Source organism: Sciurus vulgaris (assembly GCF_902686455.1).
Source record: "Sciurus vulgaris genome assembly, chromosome: 1".
Taxonomy (NCBI): Eukaryota; Metazoa; Chordata; class Mammalia; order Rodentia; family Sciuridae; genus Sciurus; species Sciurus vulgaris.
Window position 1 is genome coordinate 182,377,253 of NC_136461.1, and position 17,852 is coordinate 182,395,104.

Genomic DNA, 17,852 nt, shown 5'->3' on the forward strand with positions numbered 1-17,852 from the left:
TAGAGCATAGTGACTCTTGAAAATGCCCACAGATATTTCTTACAACCCTTTTCAAAACCTTCCCACTCGAGCTCAAGAATCATAGTGTAAACATTCTAACTTAGATTCTTCAGTTAATATTATGCACCAGATCATTCAGATGATCTTCTAGCAATGCGACCTGGAAAAAAGTCTGTCCCATTTGCATAGACTCCAGTCTGGATTAACTTTCATGATAGGTAATATTATTCAGTCCTTACTATGTGCCAGGCAGGGTGCTAAAGAATTTTCACACATCTTCTCATTTACATCTAAGACACAGGCATAATTATCCTCTCAGTTTGAAAGATGAGGGGTCTGAGATTTGACAACATTGAGCTCAATGTCACTCATTAAAAAAAAAAAAAAAAAAAAAACTGAAAAGCAAAATAATCTAATCCCAGTCTCTAATTTGAAGCCTCTGACAGCAACATTATATTCTACATCCTCACGCACTTGCCCTCAGTACTAATATCTCAGAGATAGTGTAGAGAATGGGCTATATCTGCCCACGAAAAAGGAAACTTTTTCTTCTATAGATGACAATTAAATTCATTCTTTTTTGCCACAAAAATGTGTTGAAACCTGCTTGAATGTTGCAGGCAGTGCTTTAGGGCTCGGGAAACAGCGATGAACAAATAAGACAAAGATCTCTGTGCCCTGGAGCTAATACTCTAAGAGGAAGGAAGGAAGGGGAAAGGGAATCAAGAAATGAATGCACATATTGCATTGAATTGTAGCACATAAGATCATGGAGAAAAAACAGGGCAAGGAGGGGGATAAGGAGATGTTGAAGTGGGAGAGGTATCTTTTTAAATAGGGCAGTTAGAGATATTAAATGGCCTGTTTTCAAAGTGTGATGGTATTTTGATTCTATATCAAAACTATATCAAATCAGGCATTAGCAAATATCATTTATAAATTAATGCTTGAAATACCACCATTTTTCTCATTGAGGCAATGCTAAAATACTAGGTTGACCTACAAAGGTCATTTGACTTTTATGCACAGGAAGTATATCCTTAATGATATTATTCAATTATATTTCATAAACTTTTTCTAACACTCATTTTAAAAGAAAATGCATTCTGTGTTCTAATTCAGAACTGACCATTCCCAGTGGTGGGATAAGTTCTATTAGGTAGGTCAGCAAATCAAGAAAAGTTTGTGATATGTTCCCTTACCTAAATATTATGTTAGCTATCTTCATTTTTAAAAGAAAGAGTATGACAATCTCTATTCAGTCCTCACCTGAGAACTTTTTAGGAAGAGAGAGGATGAGACACTCTTCCAATCGATTCAAATACCAATTTACCATTTGTGAGTGGTATATGAGTTCCTTCATTTATAAAATGGAGATGACAGTAGCTTTCTCACAACACGACAGTCAAAATGAATAACGACAGTTTTCTATTTTTAGTTTCAAAAATAACTTTCAATTCTCTGGAATTCACTGTGTTCCGAGCGCTGGCGTGAGCCCTTGTATCACTGCATTTATCCACACACAACCCTATGACATAGGTAAAATTTATGTCCCCATTTTGCAGAAGGAAGCACTGTGACTTGGAAATGGTAACGGCCCCAGGTCTAACAACCACTAAATGCTGTAGCCTGGACAACAGCCCTGAGTGGCTTCTAGGGAAAAGGAAAGGCTTTTCCACTGGATGTGAAGAGTGTGAAAGAGAAGCTGAGGGAGCGATTTCCGCAGGACCAGGAGGCCATCTGCTCTAATAGTAGATGGGCCCTCTCCTAGTGCCTCCTGTGCTGGCTTCTTCACGACTTCTGATTTCATAAAGGTCCTCATCTTCTGGAAAAGTAGACTCCAAGATTATTAAAAGCACCGTGCTACCATGATATTTTTCAGGTATCAGTGAAACGGTAATGCTAACAACGATTTTGTCACGAGAGGAATCAAATTTTAAATCAAAACTTTGGTCCAAGAGTTGAGAACCACAAATATTTGGTTCATATTTCTCACAGATTCATTGACAGTTAGATAGAGGACTTGAAAAAATAACCATAAATCACAGTAGTAGTTTGAAATAGGTCATATGTCACTGTTCTGATTTATTAATTGTTCCATTGGTTGACAAATGATGACTGCCAACAGAATGCAGCTCCACTGCTTGTTTTTCTAAATAAAGTGTTGACAGAACTTAAACAGCCATGTCCATGTATTTACATGTTGACTGTGGCTGCTTACTCACCACAATGGCAGACTTGTTTAGTATGGTGTGACTGAATGTCACAGAGGCTTAAATATTTACTACCAGGCCCTTTACAGCAAAAGTGTGTTGACTCCTGAGCTATTCCTGTTTAAGAGTTTATTTGTGAAAATACATGCCTAGTACAGGTACAGGTGTATGACAAGTACTCAATAAGTAAATGACAGGAACATATTAAATAAATAAATAACCCAAAGGGCAAATGCCAAGCTTATTACAAGCAGCCTAAATTAGTAACCAATACATCCCTTCCTTCATCTTAATTCTATATCCCCTCCCCTAAAGAAAATGCTTTGCCCATTATATTTGAGAATCCTTGACTTCAACAGGCTCTAAAAGACGAATTTATAAACTATAGATGCAGAATGGCATCAAGAGAAATAACTTGCTACAAAGAAAAGCCACAAATGATTGAATGTGACAGCAGTCAGATAAGACAACAAAAATACCTGTCAGAATGAGATTTGTACCTTTTGGAAGCAAATCCCATTTCACTTTGGTATTTATTAATGTAGTATCAATCAACATCTAGTAACGGGAAATGAACTCAGTATAAATCATATTGAGTTAGAATCTCCTTGACTATTTAATTTCCCTAAGTTCTGTATAACAATATAGCCAACATTTTTTTTTATTTTTACAGAATAACAGACTGTCCCTCAGAAAACATGGTCTTTGCCAATATTCACCTGATCAAGCATGTGTCTTTTTGAGAAGGAATCTTCACACATTGATTTTAATTTTTAACTGCAAGCTTTTATCTTTTTTAAGGCTAAACCCTGTTTTAAGGGCTATAGATAAAAATGTACTAAACGTTACTCCTGCCGTCAAGATCTTACATAACAGAAAAGAAAGAAGACACAAGACATTAATGACATTTGTAATTAGGGCTGGAAGCATTAACAGACTGCTGGGACTGAGGTGTCAACAGTTCTTAGAAGGCACTGGTGGATGATTTCCTCATTTATTCATTAATTTCCTGAATATTTATTGCTCCTATCATATGCCAGACCCTCACTTTGCTCCTTCTAGGCGGAGTAGTATAGAGACCGCCAAGGAGTCATCACTCTAGCGGGGAAAGGGACAACGCACAGGTACAGCAGTCAAGGAGCAGGAACTCTCCAGACTGTGATTCTGAGTACAGGTGGAATAAAGAGGGAGACAGGAGGGAGAATAGCCCAGGGAAGGATCAGTACCCCACCTCCCTCAAGAAATATTAACTTATGTGGATACCCCCCCCTTTCAATCTATAAACATGAAGAAAATTCTAGCCCCCAAATACTAAAAAAATTAAATACTTTAATAAGGTCCCTGGTACTATGGTTAAGATATATTAAGGGTTCTAAAAAGTATTATTATTATCAGAAAGTGTTGCGTTATTTGATTACATCCTCCACATTTCCCCAACAGTGAGAAATCTCCCCACCCGAAATTACACAAAACTAATTGTCATTTATTGAGAACCACACTCTATACCCGTGCTTTGCAGAAATTTCCTCACTTATTTTTCACACCTACTCATGCTTCACAGATGAGGTTTAGAAGAATGAAATGTCTTGCCTGGTTTCATACAGACAGGAAGCAGCAGAACTAGCATTAGAAGGCACACATGTCTGCCTTCAGAGCCTCAATCACTGACCAGTACCGCAAAGCAGGTGAGATCATATCATTCATACTAATAATTTGTGTTGAAGGGTTGACATCACAGCCAGTGCCAGCAAGTGCTGATTTGCCTCATACACTTTGTAGAGGCCAGGGGTTTTCTAGAAGCAGATAAAGCAAAGAAGCTTCATTCTACCTGTTAGATCCACACAGCGATAAAGCTGTCACTCCTTATTGAGGAGGCAGATTTCAAGACAGGATGAAGAACAGACTAGCCCCTCATCTTAGAAAGGTGTAGCACATGTTACAGTGTGTTTTCTTGTTCTGCTTGCAGTTAATCCTCATGCATATTTTCTCACATATTAAATGCAGAACCCTCTGGAGAACAATGGGTAATAAAGGTGAAACATAAAACCAAGAGTTTTGATTTTGAATAACATTTGTAGCTCATCAAAAAGCTACAGTCAGTGAAAAAGATTGAATTTTTGGTTTGTTGAAGGCAAGAAGCATACCTCCCTCCACTTGGCTGTCTCTAGGAGTTCTTTCAGGACAGCTAAGAAATTAGGTCTGTAACTCCAGACAGGCCCAAGCATGGTACAAGCTGTCTCTCCTGGGAGAGACACAAGTGCTGAAGGAGTTGGACGCTTCCCAGTTAGTCTCAGTTCCTCCATGAGGGCCTTTGTCCAAAAGTGTTAGAAGCAAGACAACTAAATGTCCACAGAACACTTGACACACTGAGAGTTTTACTTCTAGTTAGGAATCACCATCACCATCTTCCTCTCCATCATTCATATTTTACATTTTAAAATATCCTCTCTGATTTCTCAGCTCCCACGGTGCTAGCAGCTAGAAGCTGTATCTCAGTCTGCAGTGTCACCCTTACCAGAGCTCATAGATAGAGAAGCACAGGGGAGAGAAGGGGTTAGGAAATATCACCCTCAAAAAGGATCAGTATCTTCAGAGAATTGTTACGGCTAGTAGCCAGAGTCCCAGCTCAGAGCCTAAGAAGTTTGGAATTTCTAAGGTCTGGTTCCAAACAGAAAAATGACCAGGAGCAGTAGTAACCATGACCTAGAGAGCAAAAGTAAGAAACTAAAGCCAGATGTATTACAGCAGGCTTTTCCTCATGTTTGGCTATTTAACAGTAATTCACCTGGAAGACAGAAGACTTAGAAAAGGCCAAACGGTGAACCCAACCCACAGCAGACAAACTGCCATTCTTTCAGCATGACTCATAACAAATTCAGAATGACATTTTATTTTTTGAAATTCACATGTTATTGTAATTTGAATCCTAATTCTGCCAGCTGAGTTTTTCCTTTCTCAGCATGTTTCCAAATATCCACCTCCTGTGAACAAGAAAACATCTAAGCAACAGGAGAGAAGCCAGCCTTTCATCATGCTGAATTATCAGACTCTATAATCGATACTGTAGCCTCCACGCTACAATAGTTGCCAATATTGCAGCAAGTTTTACCTCCAATCCTGGAGACTGACTGCAAATGTTACTTAGCTCTGAGCTATTGCCCACTATTAGCAGAAAAACCCTGAAATCAAAAACATTTTAAAAATATGTTCCAGCAGGACTTAATGTCACAGTGTGAATAGAAATATCTTTGTAAGGAGCTATCAGCATAAACCCTGTATGGACATTAGCAATAGTTTCCATTGTCCCTGTTCCCCTCCCACAGACAGCCTCTGCCAATTCCAAACTTTAAGCCCCAATTTTGCTTTAGGCTTTGCAAGCATCAGAAAAAGTATTTCCTCCCCAAAGTCAAGGTATTTGGCAAAGAGCAAAAGAAAATATTCAAGTCAAATACACATGTCTTTACAGGATGGTTTTCAATCATTAGCATATGAACTTTCTGACATCAGTCTTATCTTCTGGAAAATGCAGGAAAAGTAGGACTTCTATGAAGAAAATGCCAAACACTTTGCCTGGTATGTGGTCAATATTTCATATGTCATAATTCTCTTCCTTCCATCTGCTAATTCAAGTTACTGAATTAAAATACCTTCAATTTCCATCCTGGTTTTTTCCTTTCTAGATTGCAACATGTTAAAAAAATATTGTATTATTCCCATCAACATACATTTTCAAAGTTTCTCAGAAAGCAAGGCTTATAATCACTTGAGGTGTCTCTTACACTGAGAAATCTTGGTATGTCAGCACTGAACCTCAATTCCACTCGTGGGAATTCAGTTCAAAATTCCATCACTTTTCCCCATTCTTTGTATGTTTTTTATCTCCAACTTCATTTTTGAAAGACAGTATAGACTTAGAAGTTTCATCCAATATCAGACTTGAGTGCAGAGGTCTGCCTGTTGCCCAAAGAAGTAACTTCACACTTGTTCAGATGTGCTTAGTTGTTTTGTTGAAGAACTAGGGGTGTCACAGAGGGTCACATCATGTACTGTGTAGCAATGTCACCAACTTGTGACCTTGCATGTAGGTCCCCTGGGATACAGAGTCCCCTCAAATGTTCCTCTTGAGAAACAGCCCTGCCTGCCTTCCTCAGCACTCTCTAGAATTGGGGGTGGGGGCGGGCAAGTAGCTTTTTCCGTTTCCCTATGTGCACCCACACTTATAATTTCATACTTTAAGAATCCTGTATCGCCACTGTTCCCCTTAAGCCTACTTCTTCAAGCATTACCCAATGCAACCAATGTTTCTCTACTGTGAATCTCTGCTAATATTTTCATGTAATTTTTAATCAGAGTAGAGCCCAGAAAACACTTTGAAATTCTTGCCAGAACATCTATTCTGAATGGGACATTCTGATTTAGTAATGACAGGTGGAGACCAGAACTCATGCATTAGTATCCCTAGATGGCTTCTTGTCAAGAAATCCATAAGTAATGCACAGGAAAGAGTCTGTCCGTCCATGACCTCTCCACCATGAATCACCACCGGGCTTTTATTCACTTTTATTGTACTTTAACTGACTTTGAGTTGATTCCAAGCCCCTTTCTGGCCCCATCATTCAAAATTTAAACCCCACTGCAAGATAGGAAGTGCCCCACATTGAATACAGCTGACTTTTAAAAACTGAATGTCCAGACATAAGTCAAAACAAAGCAGAGCAATCTGCAAGAAGAAATTCCCAGAGCCCCCAATCAGTAGGAGAGCTTGGCTAAATTCAGATTTATTTAATTATCAAGTCAAGTTTATCTTTCAACAGGCTCAAATTAATACAACAGAGTGCAAAAGGCCATTGATCACTTTGCTGAAGGCTATTTAAGAGCAAAATATCTCTAGTCACAGAATGCTTTTGTTAATATGGGGAAAGCCAGAGAACACAGACAGAATCCAAACACAGAATGTATTGTTACCCTTTAAAGGATGACATTAGAATATTGAGGTCTGTTTCATATTCATTAACCCAAAAATGTTTCCAAAAGGAAGTGCACTCTGAAGATGAGAGTATTCCAGCCAGAGAAAATGCAAGAACTGCAGCACTTTGCTGATTTAAAGAATCCTCAACCACACATAGTTCTGCAATTACATCTTAACATTTGACAAAAATAAGTATTTACTTAATATAATGCAACTGTGCATTGAGCACTTACTTTGTGGTAGGCTTATGTACTAAAGACTCCTTCCAAGTGTTTGTATATCAGAGATGCCACAGAAGTTTGGTATTGATTTATTTAGTTCATGAAGCCAAAAACAGCTTTGGCATTATACAGTGTGGGATCCAAAATTGATGTTGAGTCTATTCAAAAATTAAAATTACCTGCTATAATGCCCTTGAAAAGCACTTTGTACACAAGGGGCAAATAATCTTTAAATACAAGTTTAATGATGTGGTCGTCACCTCCTGTTACATGAATTTACTTTCTGAGCACACATGTAGCTTTCCCACTATTTGAGATTGCCTGGAAATTTAGATAAGGTTCAGACATAAGCCGTGTATCCTGCCCAGTGTCCTCAGAGAAAGAAATGGACTATGAAACCAAGGCGCTGGATGCAAATTCCAACTCTCTCTTCTGTGCCTACTAAGCTTTTTCACTCATAGACACATAGAAGAACTCTACCACAGTCTTCCCTCCACATGAAGAGAAACAGCAAGAGCACGTATCACACGCAGAATTTTCTGAATCATATACAGAATCAAAATTCAGATGTTCTTCTGAATCAGCACAAGAATTCCAACTAAATCACCTAGGGAACTAAGGCATGAATCAAAACCTTATGATTTCCTGGGCAGACTAATAAGCTGACCTCTGGCAATTATTTAAAATGTCCCCAGTTCCCTTGTAACCAGAACCTAATAAATGACTTGCTATTAATTGGACTATAGTCCAAGAAATAGAACTTTCCATTATTCCATTGGATTCTTTTTGCAATTTCAATTTTCTTGTTTGTTTATTTCCCCAGGAAATAAGGTGTGAAGGACTCCTAACTGCCCTGTTATGACAACTTTTCTTCCCCCTAATCAGTACTCTCTAAATGTAGTACTCCAATTTGAAGCAGAAAACACACAAGGGATTCCAAGTTTACCAATAATTCTTTGCAACAATATTGTTCCTTCCAAATAGTTTATAAATGATATTCACAGCAAGTGGAAGTGTTCAACTCAATAAATATGTTGATATCTATAATTATCTGTAAACAAACAAGACCTAGAGTCAAAAGTCCTTAGTTCCATAACTAGTTTTGCTGCTCATGTATGACCTGTAAGGTCTATTTCTATGCTTCTCTGAGTTCAGCATCCATTTCCTTACCAATGGAATAGAAATGATAAGATTTGTCGGACAGATCTCAGTGGGACGTGAGCACAAAACAGTTCAATGACGTGAAGTACTTTCTCTGTTAATTCCAAAAGAACTCAACAATTACCTGCTGTCCAAACCCCATTAGGGACTGGAGGGATTATGAGAAAGATGGCATTTTGTCTTGCATTGTCTTGATCTCATAAATGTGGCCAAGAAAGAAAGGGAATATACTGAAAAAGTAATTCCCTGTCTACACCTAAGGAGATGCAGATCCCACTATTTGTGCCCTGGATACTCTTCCCTATTCTAGAACACAGTTCTTTCAATTGTCTTCTTTCTCCTTCTCCGGGATCATAAACGTCTGCCTCTATAAGTGTTCCCTGTGCAAACAAAGAAGTAGTCCTATCTTCCATCTTTGAAAACATAAATTTAACCAATACACTTTGTTCCACTCTGACAAGTCCTCCATTTCTTTACTCCCCTTACCAACAAAATTTTCAAAAGATGTTTATAATGACCATCTTCACTTCTCTCATTCTTTCCTTAACCCATTCCAAAAAGGTTTGCTTGACAAAGTTTTTATTCTTATAAAGAAATAATAATTTCATCCCAAAATTCCCATTTCCTCTTACTCATGTTTTCTGTCTTATAATTTCCAGTTTTTAAGAACAGTGTAAGAATGTATCCCAACTGTTTTTTTGTTTTGCTTTGTTGTTTTGTTTTATACTGTACCTTTCCTGAGCCTTCATATCACTGTAAAATCAGTTAGTACTTTTTACTAGGTATTTTAGTAATAATTTTCTCTCAGAATTGCTTCCAAGATTAAAGGAGTATTTAATATGCTTTGATACTTTCTTTCTTAAAAAGGAATATACAAACCAGCAACTCTACTCCTATGAAGTAAAGCAAGGAGAAATAAAAACAAGATAAATAAAGACATACATTCACAGAAAACTTGCACACAGATATTCATAGCAGTATTGTTCATTATGAGCAAACAGTAGAAATAAATGCATAAATAAATGTGAATATATATACTATGGTATATTATTCAGCTATAAAAATAAGTAAATACCAATGTGTGCTACAATGTGCTTCACCTTATAAATATTATGCAAAGTGAAAGAAGTCAGGTAGATGTAAAAGACTGCATGATTACATTCATAGAAAATGTTCAGAATAGGCAAATTTATGGATGTGACATAGATTTATAGTTGCCTAGACTTGGGTGAGGTGGGGGAGATGGGGAAGTACTAATGGGTACTGAGTTTCTTTTTCAAGTAATGAAAATGCTCTAATATTTGATTGTGATGATGATTTTGTAACTGTGAATATACTAAAACCTCTTGAATTATGCTTTATAAGTAGGTGAATCTAATTATTTATTAATTACATCTCAGTAAAGCAATCTACAATAATATAACCAGTCGTAAGGCAAGCCCGTAGTGTGTATCCTTGTTACGCTGGGTTGAGAATGGCACCTCACTCCTGTGGACATCCTCCAAATTTCCACAGCCCCCCAATCTAACCAGCTGGAAAACATCAGTCACTCAAGTTGAGGTACTTTCTATAAAATAACTAAGACACACCTCAAAATTATCAAGGCAATCAAAACAAGAAAAGCTATACTGTCCCAGGCCAGAGGAACCTAAGTAGAAATGATAATTAAATACAATGTGGCATCTTTAGGAACCTTGGAATAGAAAAAAAAAATTAGGGGAAAAATTAATGAAAGCTCAATAAGGTATTGAGTTAACTTCATATAAAACTATCAACAGGTTCATTAATTGGTACAAACATGCCAATCTAAGGAAGAGATTAATAATAGAAGGGCTTCGCGGTGTGGGGCATATAGAAACTCTTTGCATTATCTTTACAACATTTGAATAAACCTAACACTATTCTAAAAAAAGGCAATATACAAAAGTTGGTTAATAGTTTCAGAACTTGTAGTAAGAATCATAGTACTATGAATGGTGATAGTAGTAATACAAGATTCCTCCTCTGGCTAGAATAAAGGACACAAATTGTTTTTTCCATGGAGCACACACATGAAGAGTGGTACTTGTGGCCACTTGAACTATAATCTTAATTTTAACAATAAGATAGAGATCTATTAAATTCACATTTTAAAACAATGAAATCTTATCTAGATGCTGAAGAAGGACTTAATCCAACTTCTCTTATGAAAACTGTCTGTCATTCATTTCATTGTTTAAATACAGTAAAGAATAAAAGATACATGGCAGTGCTTGACATCAAAATTGCCAGATGATCCTCACAAAGAAGATGACCCTTAGCCACAGTGCACACAGAGGCCATCCTGCTAAGATCCACCTGGGCCCACCCTGCTCCTCTCAGCCACCTCTGCTGGCAATCTCTCTCTTTAAATGTCACGATTGCATCAGTTGATTTTTTACAGTCTCCTTTGCTTGCTGACAGTGTACTCTGAACAAATGGCTGCCTGCTTCCACATTGACCTCAATGGCTCCATGGAGCTAGCGTTTTCAGGACTCAGCACTCCACCCTGCAGCTGCAGTTCATTTGGCAGCAATGTCTCTCCTTCTGTCCTTGTACTGGGGACCAGATACTCCATGTCACCTCATCGTATATAAATAACGTCTTTTGTAGTGGTTTTCAGAGCTTCCTAGGGATAGAGCTCCACTTCTTTACATGTTTTGTAATTGGAACTTGCATGCTAAGTTATTTCTCGGCCCCATGATATGCCCCACTAATAGTCACACACACCAAATCTCACCAGGGCCCTTTCTGCCTCTTGATACCTTAAGATTTTGACAAGGGCCAGAAAACCCTTGCTAACCACACAAGTCCAAATCCAGATCAGGAGCTCTCATAACACCAAAACTTCCTGCTGTCCTGGCATTTGTCACACTGTATTGTAACTGCCCACTAGATTTAAGGTGCATGAAGGCATTTGCAATGTCCCTCTAGATCACTGCCAAGTCAAGAGCCAACACATTGGTACACACAGTAGAGATGCAAGTGAATAACTTAAAACAAATGGATAAATTCCTTCTCAATCAAAGGGCTGGGCATGTAGCTCAGTGGCAGAGCACTTGCTGAGCACGTGTAACATCCTGGGTTCCAACCCCAGTACCCCACCCCCAGAAAAGGCTTTGCCAGGCTTGGTGGCATGCCTGTAGTCAGCTACTCAGGAGGCTATGGAAGGAGTTTGAGACCAACCCAGGCAGCAATAGAGAGACCGCATCTCAAAAACACAAATCAAACCAAAATGAAAGTGCAAAATGAAATAGTGCACATGCCTAAAATCCTGGCAGCTCAGGAGGCTGAGGCAGGAGAATCTTGAGTCCAATGCCAACCTCAGCAACTTTGGGAAGGCACTGAGCAACTTAGTGAGACCCTTTCTCTAAATAAAATATTTTAAAAGGGCTGGGGATGTAGCTCAGTGGTTTAGTGCCCCTGGTATAATCCCTGGTACCAAAAACTTAAGTAAAATAAAAATCGTAAGATCATTCCCTCCCCTCTGCTCCACAATTTTGTCACGATGTTTCTAAAGACTTATAAGTCTTAGGGCAGAGGATGAAAAAATAATTGCCCAATTTCAAATCTACATTTTAATCACTTTATTTGGGATAAGGAATAACAGCAGAAATAAACCACAGTGAAATTAATTGGGCATGAAAAACCATCTTCAGAATATTTCCTTTCTAGGTATTTGTTCTTAGACTGAGAAAGGGCTGTTAAAATCCAAGTAGTAGATCTATTAAAACTTGTGAACATTTTAGAAAGTGATTAAACCCAATCAAAGATATTTGAAATAAACTAAGAAAGATTAGGGGTGGGTGTGAATATATTCACTATCATCTCACTGGAGACAAAGTTTCCTCTTATTCTTAGATGCATCATTATATCTGCTTCACTTTAAACCTCCTTAAAATTCTTCTCTTTCAAACTAAAAGCCGAAATCTATTAAGGCTTTATTTTACTAATTACCTAACCTTCATTTTAGAGGGATTTTTAATATTGAAAACTAAAACCTTTGCCAGATTCTTCTAACAGTACATTGGGATAGTAAAACCTAGAAAATGATCATGGTTACATGGTCTGAAATAATGCCTTCCATGCCTGAATTTGTTTAACATTTTTGAGGTCTGTTTCATGTCACACGTTGTACTTAAATCCCTGAGAGCAGAGAAATTAATGTTTACCTCTGCCCTGAAGAAACTCATCATTTGTTGGAGAATTGAACAAATACAGATCATTGCGATGAAATGTGTCGTGGTGTTGTTAAAGTATGCATGGGAGGCTACAGAAGCACATGGGAGACAGGCTACTAGAGACAGTCTGTGCTTCTATAACACAATGAAAGTTGCTCCCTGTGTTGACATTAACTGAACAAATGCAGGCAGGTGTTATATACGGGTCAATGTGTCACCAGACAATTGTAAGGAAAAATGTAAAGCAGATGAAGTTCAACCTTCTTCTGAAATTTGGCAGCAATAAATGTGTTGGGTTTATACTTAGAAGTTAAATGTTTTGATGACCCTAATAGGAACAACATGGTAGAAATTGCATTGTTGAAATGCAAAAACTGTTATGGGGAGGGTGAAGTATGAAGAAAAGGAGCATGACCTTTCACTTTGATAGACTTGGGTTTGAATAACAGTCCTGTCACTACTGCACACGTGCACATAAACTCTCTAAACTTCAACTGTCTAAACTTCTTCATATGCAAAATTAAGCTAATATTAATTTACAAAGAAAGTTATTATAAACACTGAATAAATGCTATTTATATAATCCTTATCAGATTCCTGGGTCATCCATAAAGCATTCAAATGTGACAATAGCAGTCTAATTGTAAATCAAGGTAGGGATTCCAATGTAGGCTCCCTAGTTCCTGGCAGGGAGCAAAGTAATGACCCCATGACGGAGAACCTGGAGTACTAGACAGGTGATAAAGACAGGATTATGGGTGATGCTAGGATTGTGGTGATGACGACAAGGAGGTGATGATTACCACAGCTCCCTCCAAAGTTCAGAATGTTTGTCACTGAATGGAGTCTTGGATTTCCTAGGACCAACTAAAATATTCACATACAATCTTAAAAGTCTGCTTAGGAAAAGTCAGGTTCCAGTCAGCCTTCAACCTGAGTGGACACTTCCAAACTCAAAAAGAACTCACAATCTCTGGAATGTTGAACTTGGTGTTAAGTGAATCAATTTAAAAATCACATCTTCCCAGTGAAGGCCTTCTCTATCCCTGTTGTAAAATGTAGACAGTGAGTGGGATGGAATGGGATGGCCTGGGATACATTCTTGGAAAGCACAAAGAGTTTGAAGACAATGAGAAAGTGACCTTGTAAGCAGAGCAGACACTGTAACTTGAGAGTAGATGGATAGCTCACTAGTGTCATTGCAGGGAAGTAGTAGGAGAAAGAGTGGTGCAAAAAGAGATGAAGGCTGTGTGTCCATAGATGGGAAGTCTGAAAGCAAATTCCATTTGGAGAGCTGAGGAAGGAAAAAGCTATTACTATAGATCAAGGAAGAAGAGCAGTAAGAGGGTAGCATTGTCCCACAATGCAAAACTCAAAAGGATTTCCTAGCTGGGGTGCAAGAGGAATGGTCATGTGCCTGACAGAGCCCAGGAACAAATGACTCAGAATGCTGGGGGAGCAAGTCAAGCACCTAGCACAGGGAACCATGGTTCTATTACCAGGTTTACATATGAGGGTGGAAAGCGAGGAGATATTAATGGCAGAGTAGATGCCTAGAAGCAAAATGTTTATTTCTACACTAAGAAATTTTAAAATCCATAGAGCAAAATAATCCCCCTCAATGCCAGAGCAAGATGATAGCTGCTGGTAGGGACTTTGTTGCAGTAGCTGAGATGTTAAAAGCAAAGAGGGAGGAAAAGCCAATTCATTCTATTTTGATAGTTTTTGAATTCAGAACATCCAGGAAATTGGGCCTGAGAAAAGTGAAATCTTTCAAACTCTGTGAGAGACTGAAAGTAATTGAAAAATTATTTTTAAATGTATAAATTGTTGCTTTTAAGGAAAAGCAACCAAAGATGATTGATAGCATAATTTTCATGCATCTCATGTAGATGAAATATTATGATCTCTTTATATTTTCATTTATTAAAGTGTAACATTTCCATTGTGCTTTATAATTTCAAAGTCCCATCACATTCATTATTTCATTATATTCCTCAAAAGCCTTCTGAAGTAAATGAAACCATCCGATCAGGCATATATGCCAATATACAAACTAATACACAGATCAATGACAAGGTATTAAAACCACTTGTAGAGTAAAAATCCAGATAATCTAACTCTAAGTACAATCTAACCCCCAACATCTTACTGAGAACTGAGGTAAGAGCAGAATCTGCTAAATTTTGTCTTTTGATAATCTTGTCCTTGGTGACCTTGGATATTAACCTCCTTCTAGCTATCGTGCCACTCTTATTTTTGCTTATACTTGGTGGTGGTAGTGTAAGGGACAGGGGGGCAGCTATAGATACAATTCCAGAGTCTCCCTCTGTCCTTCACCTCTCTATAACCTGAAAGAAATCTGAGCAACAATGGGAGCAAAAGCTTGGGATTCAGGCTGACGTGGATCCCAGCCCCAGATCTATGACTCCACAGCTTTCACCAAGGAAGTTATCAGCCTGTTTTCTATCATAAAAAATGGTGGCCACAATTACTGTGGAGGGTAATTAAGCTTTCCAAATGTGATGACAAATATAAAACGTCTAGCACAGTGTCTGGCACATAGTAGACATTTAATGACCATTGCATTTTTGCCTTATTTTTTTTCACTATTATGTAACCTCGTTTGATTTAGGAAGGAAATATTAACTACATTTTGCAGATGAGCTATAAGAAAGATAATTTCTTAGGACCACACATAAGGCAAGAAAATAAGCTTTGGAACCTCTGTCTCCTAAGGCTTGTCACTGACACTTTCAGTGCCCTGCGCTAATGTCCTCTTAGCCTGACTCTAATTCCAGCCAGTGCTATAGTGGAAGGTTCCTGTATGCAGACAACATCCCACTTCAGGCATTCCCCCATTCCATGTCTCTCCTCTTTTCTACCTCAAGTTTCTCTCTAAAGTCCCCAGGAGTTCCCAAGCAGGAGAGTCATGGAAGTAAGGAGAGTTTCAAATCCTTGTGGGCACCTTTCAAGAAATGGGAGCAGACTGACAGTGGATACATGCCCCAGACTCTCTTCTTTCAGACACAGGATCCATTCTGAAATGCACTGAGTTACATGGGCTGCAGGTTCACCAGAGTAAGCCATCTCAATAGCATTCCCTATTTTTGCTTTTCCTTCCCTGTCACATTTTTCCTACATCTTCAACCCTGCTTTCTGGATTCATCCCCTGAATAAATGACCTACACCTAAGTCCTCGTCTCACGCTTCATCTTGGGGAACAAAAGCTTGGGTAGGGAGAGAGAGCAATTCTACTTTGCTTTCATTGGTGTTTGTGCTGCATTTTCTCTTTTTCTCCACAGGTTACCAAGATGCTGGCAGTGGTTGTAATTCTGTTTGCCCTTTTATGGATGCCCTACAGGACTCTCGTGGTTGTCAACTCATTTCTCTCCAGTCCTTTCCAAGAAAATTGGTTCTTGCTCTTTTGCAGAATTTGCATTTATCTCAACAGTGCCATCAACCCAGTGATTTACAACCTCATGTCCCAGAAGTTTCGTGCAGCCTTCAGAAAGCTCTGCAACTGCAAGCAGAAGTCAATAGAAAAGCCTGCTAACTACAGTGTGGCCCTAAATTACAGTGTCATCAAGGAGTCAGATCACTTCAGCACAGAGCTTGATGACATCACTGTCACTGACACTTACTTATCTGCTACAAAAGTGTCTTTCGATGACACCTGCTTGGCTTCGGAGGTAACATTTAGCCAAAGTTGATTGATGAATTAGAAGAAAATAGACCACAAAGTAAGTGAAAATCTGTGCAATTATCCACAAAACAGAGGAAACAGCCTATGCTCAGATGTGAAGAGACAGCAGATAGCCTTTCCACTGCTCCCTCAGGTCCTATCCCTAGACACTTTAACCCATGAGAATGATTCAGATTTTTCTTCTTACAAAACTAGTATCCCCCCAAAATGGGGCAGATGTGTGAAATAGCTAAATGGGGAAAACTGAGCGTATAGCCCCTTTCATTTAATTTGGAAATTCAATTTTGAGGCATTATAAAGTTTCAATAAAATCCAGACATCCCTTTAAATTATTCATAATTATGTTACCAAATGTGAGCCCTCCAAATTATTTATGCACTTGGTAATTTGGCAACATACAGATTTTTAAATGTTTTCCTTAGGTATTTCATTTTAACAAAGTACAGTGCTATTTCATGAATATCTGAAACAATAGGGTAAAACAGAGAAAAACATTTATTTATTGAATAAAACTGATATTTTGAACCAACATGTTGACTATATTAAAAATATTGTCACAATTATAAAATTTGGAAATAATTTTTATATCTTACAGAATAAGATAATCTTTTAACTTGAATGTAAATTAAGCCTCGAAGAACCTAAAATTATAAATTGAGAAGATTTATGGATTTGATTTGGAGATGAATCCAGTTCTTATCGACCCTTTAATGCTCCTGAATGATGTATGGGGCAGGAGCAATATCCACATTAAATAGCTGTGAAGATACAAATTAACATATAATTAATACTGACACATAACAGCCAACACAAGACCAAGTATTTAAAATAAGGCTTCCCAGGCTGGGGATACAGCTCAGTTGGTAGAGTGCTTGCCTTGCAAGCATAAGGCCTGGGTTCAATCCCCAGTACTATAAAAATAAAATAAAGTTTTAACTTTTTCCCTGAAACTTTTAAGGAAGAAAATCCTTCATGGACATTCTTGTGTATAAACTGCTGGGGCATGTCAAGTGAATTCTTCTAACTGAATCAAGCTTAAAAGTCTGAAACATTCTCAAAGGCATAGTTGTTATTCCAAGTCAGCCAAAATCTGGCTATTACACTTCAAGACAAGGACTCCCACTGAGCATTGTAGTCTATGGATTTTTAACTTGTCTAAAATTGTCTTTCCTTCCTGTTTGCTTGTCATTCATAGGTTCTTTTATTTTTTTTTTTAATTCTAGTGACATTTTGTTTATAGATTCTAAATCAAAGCAATGTGAAAGTCTGTTGGCTTTATTTTTAGTTGTGTTAAAATGGATATCATCCTATTATCAGTATCTTTATAATTTTGACTTAGACATTCCAGGGTTTATTAGGAGTGTATGTGAATCTTCCCAGGAC

The 17,852-nt window shown here is 38.0% G+C and overlaps 1 protein-coding gene across 1 annotated transcript in view; it reads left to right on the forward strand.

The window, feature by feature from the left end:
- The window catches only part of TRHR (thyrotropin releasing hormone receptor), a gene marked incomplete at its 3' end in the record, with an annotated part of 34,741 nt that extends 18,265 nt beyond the window's left edge, over positions 1-16,476 (forward strand). Inside the window, exon 3 of the mRNA XM_079134951.1 lies at positions 16,069-16,476. Coding sequence (XP_078991077.1) covers positions 16,069-16,476 — 408 coding nt within the window. The remainder of the gene's footprint in view (positions 1-16,068) is intronic.
- Positions 16,477-17,852: the final 1,376 nt, after the last annotated feature.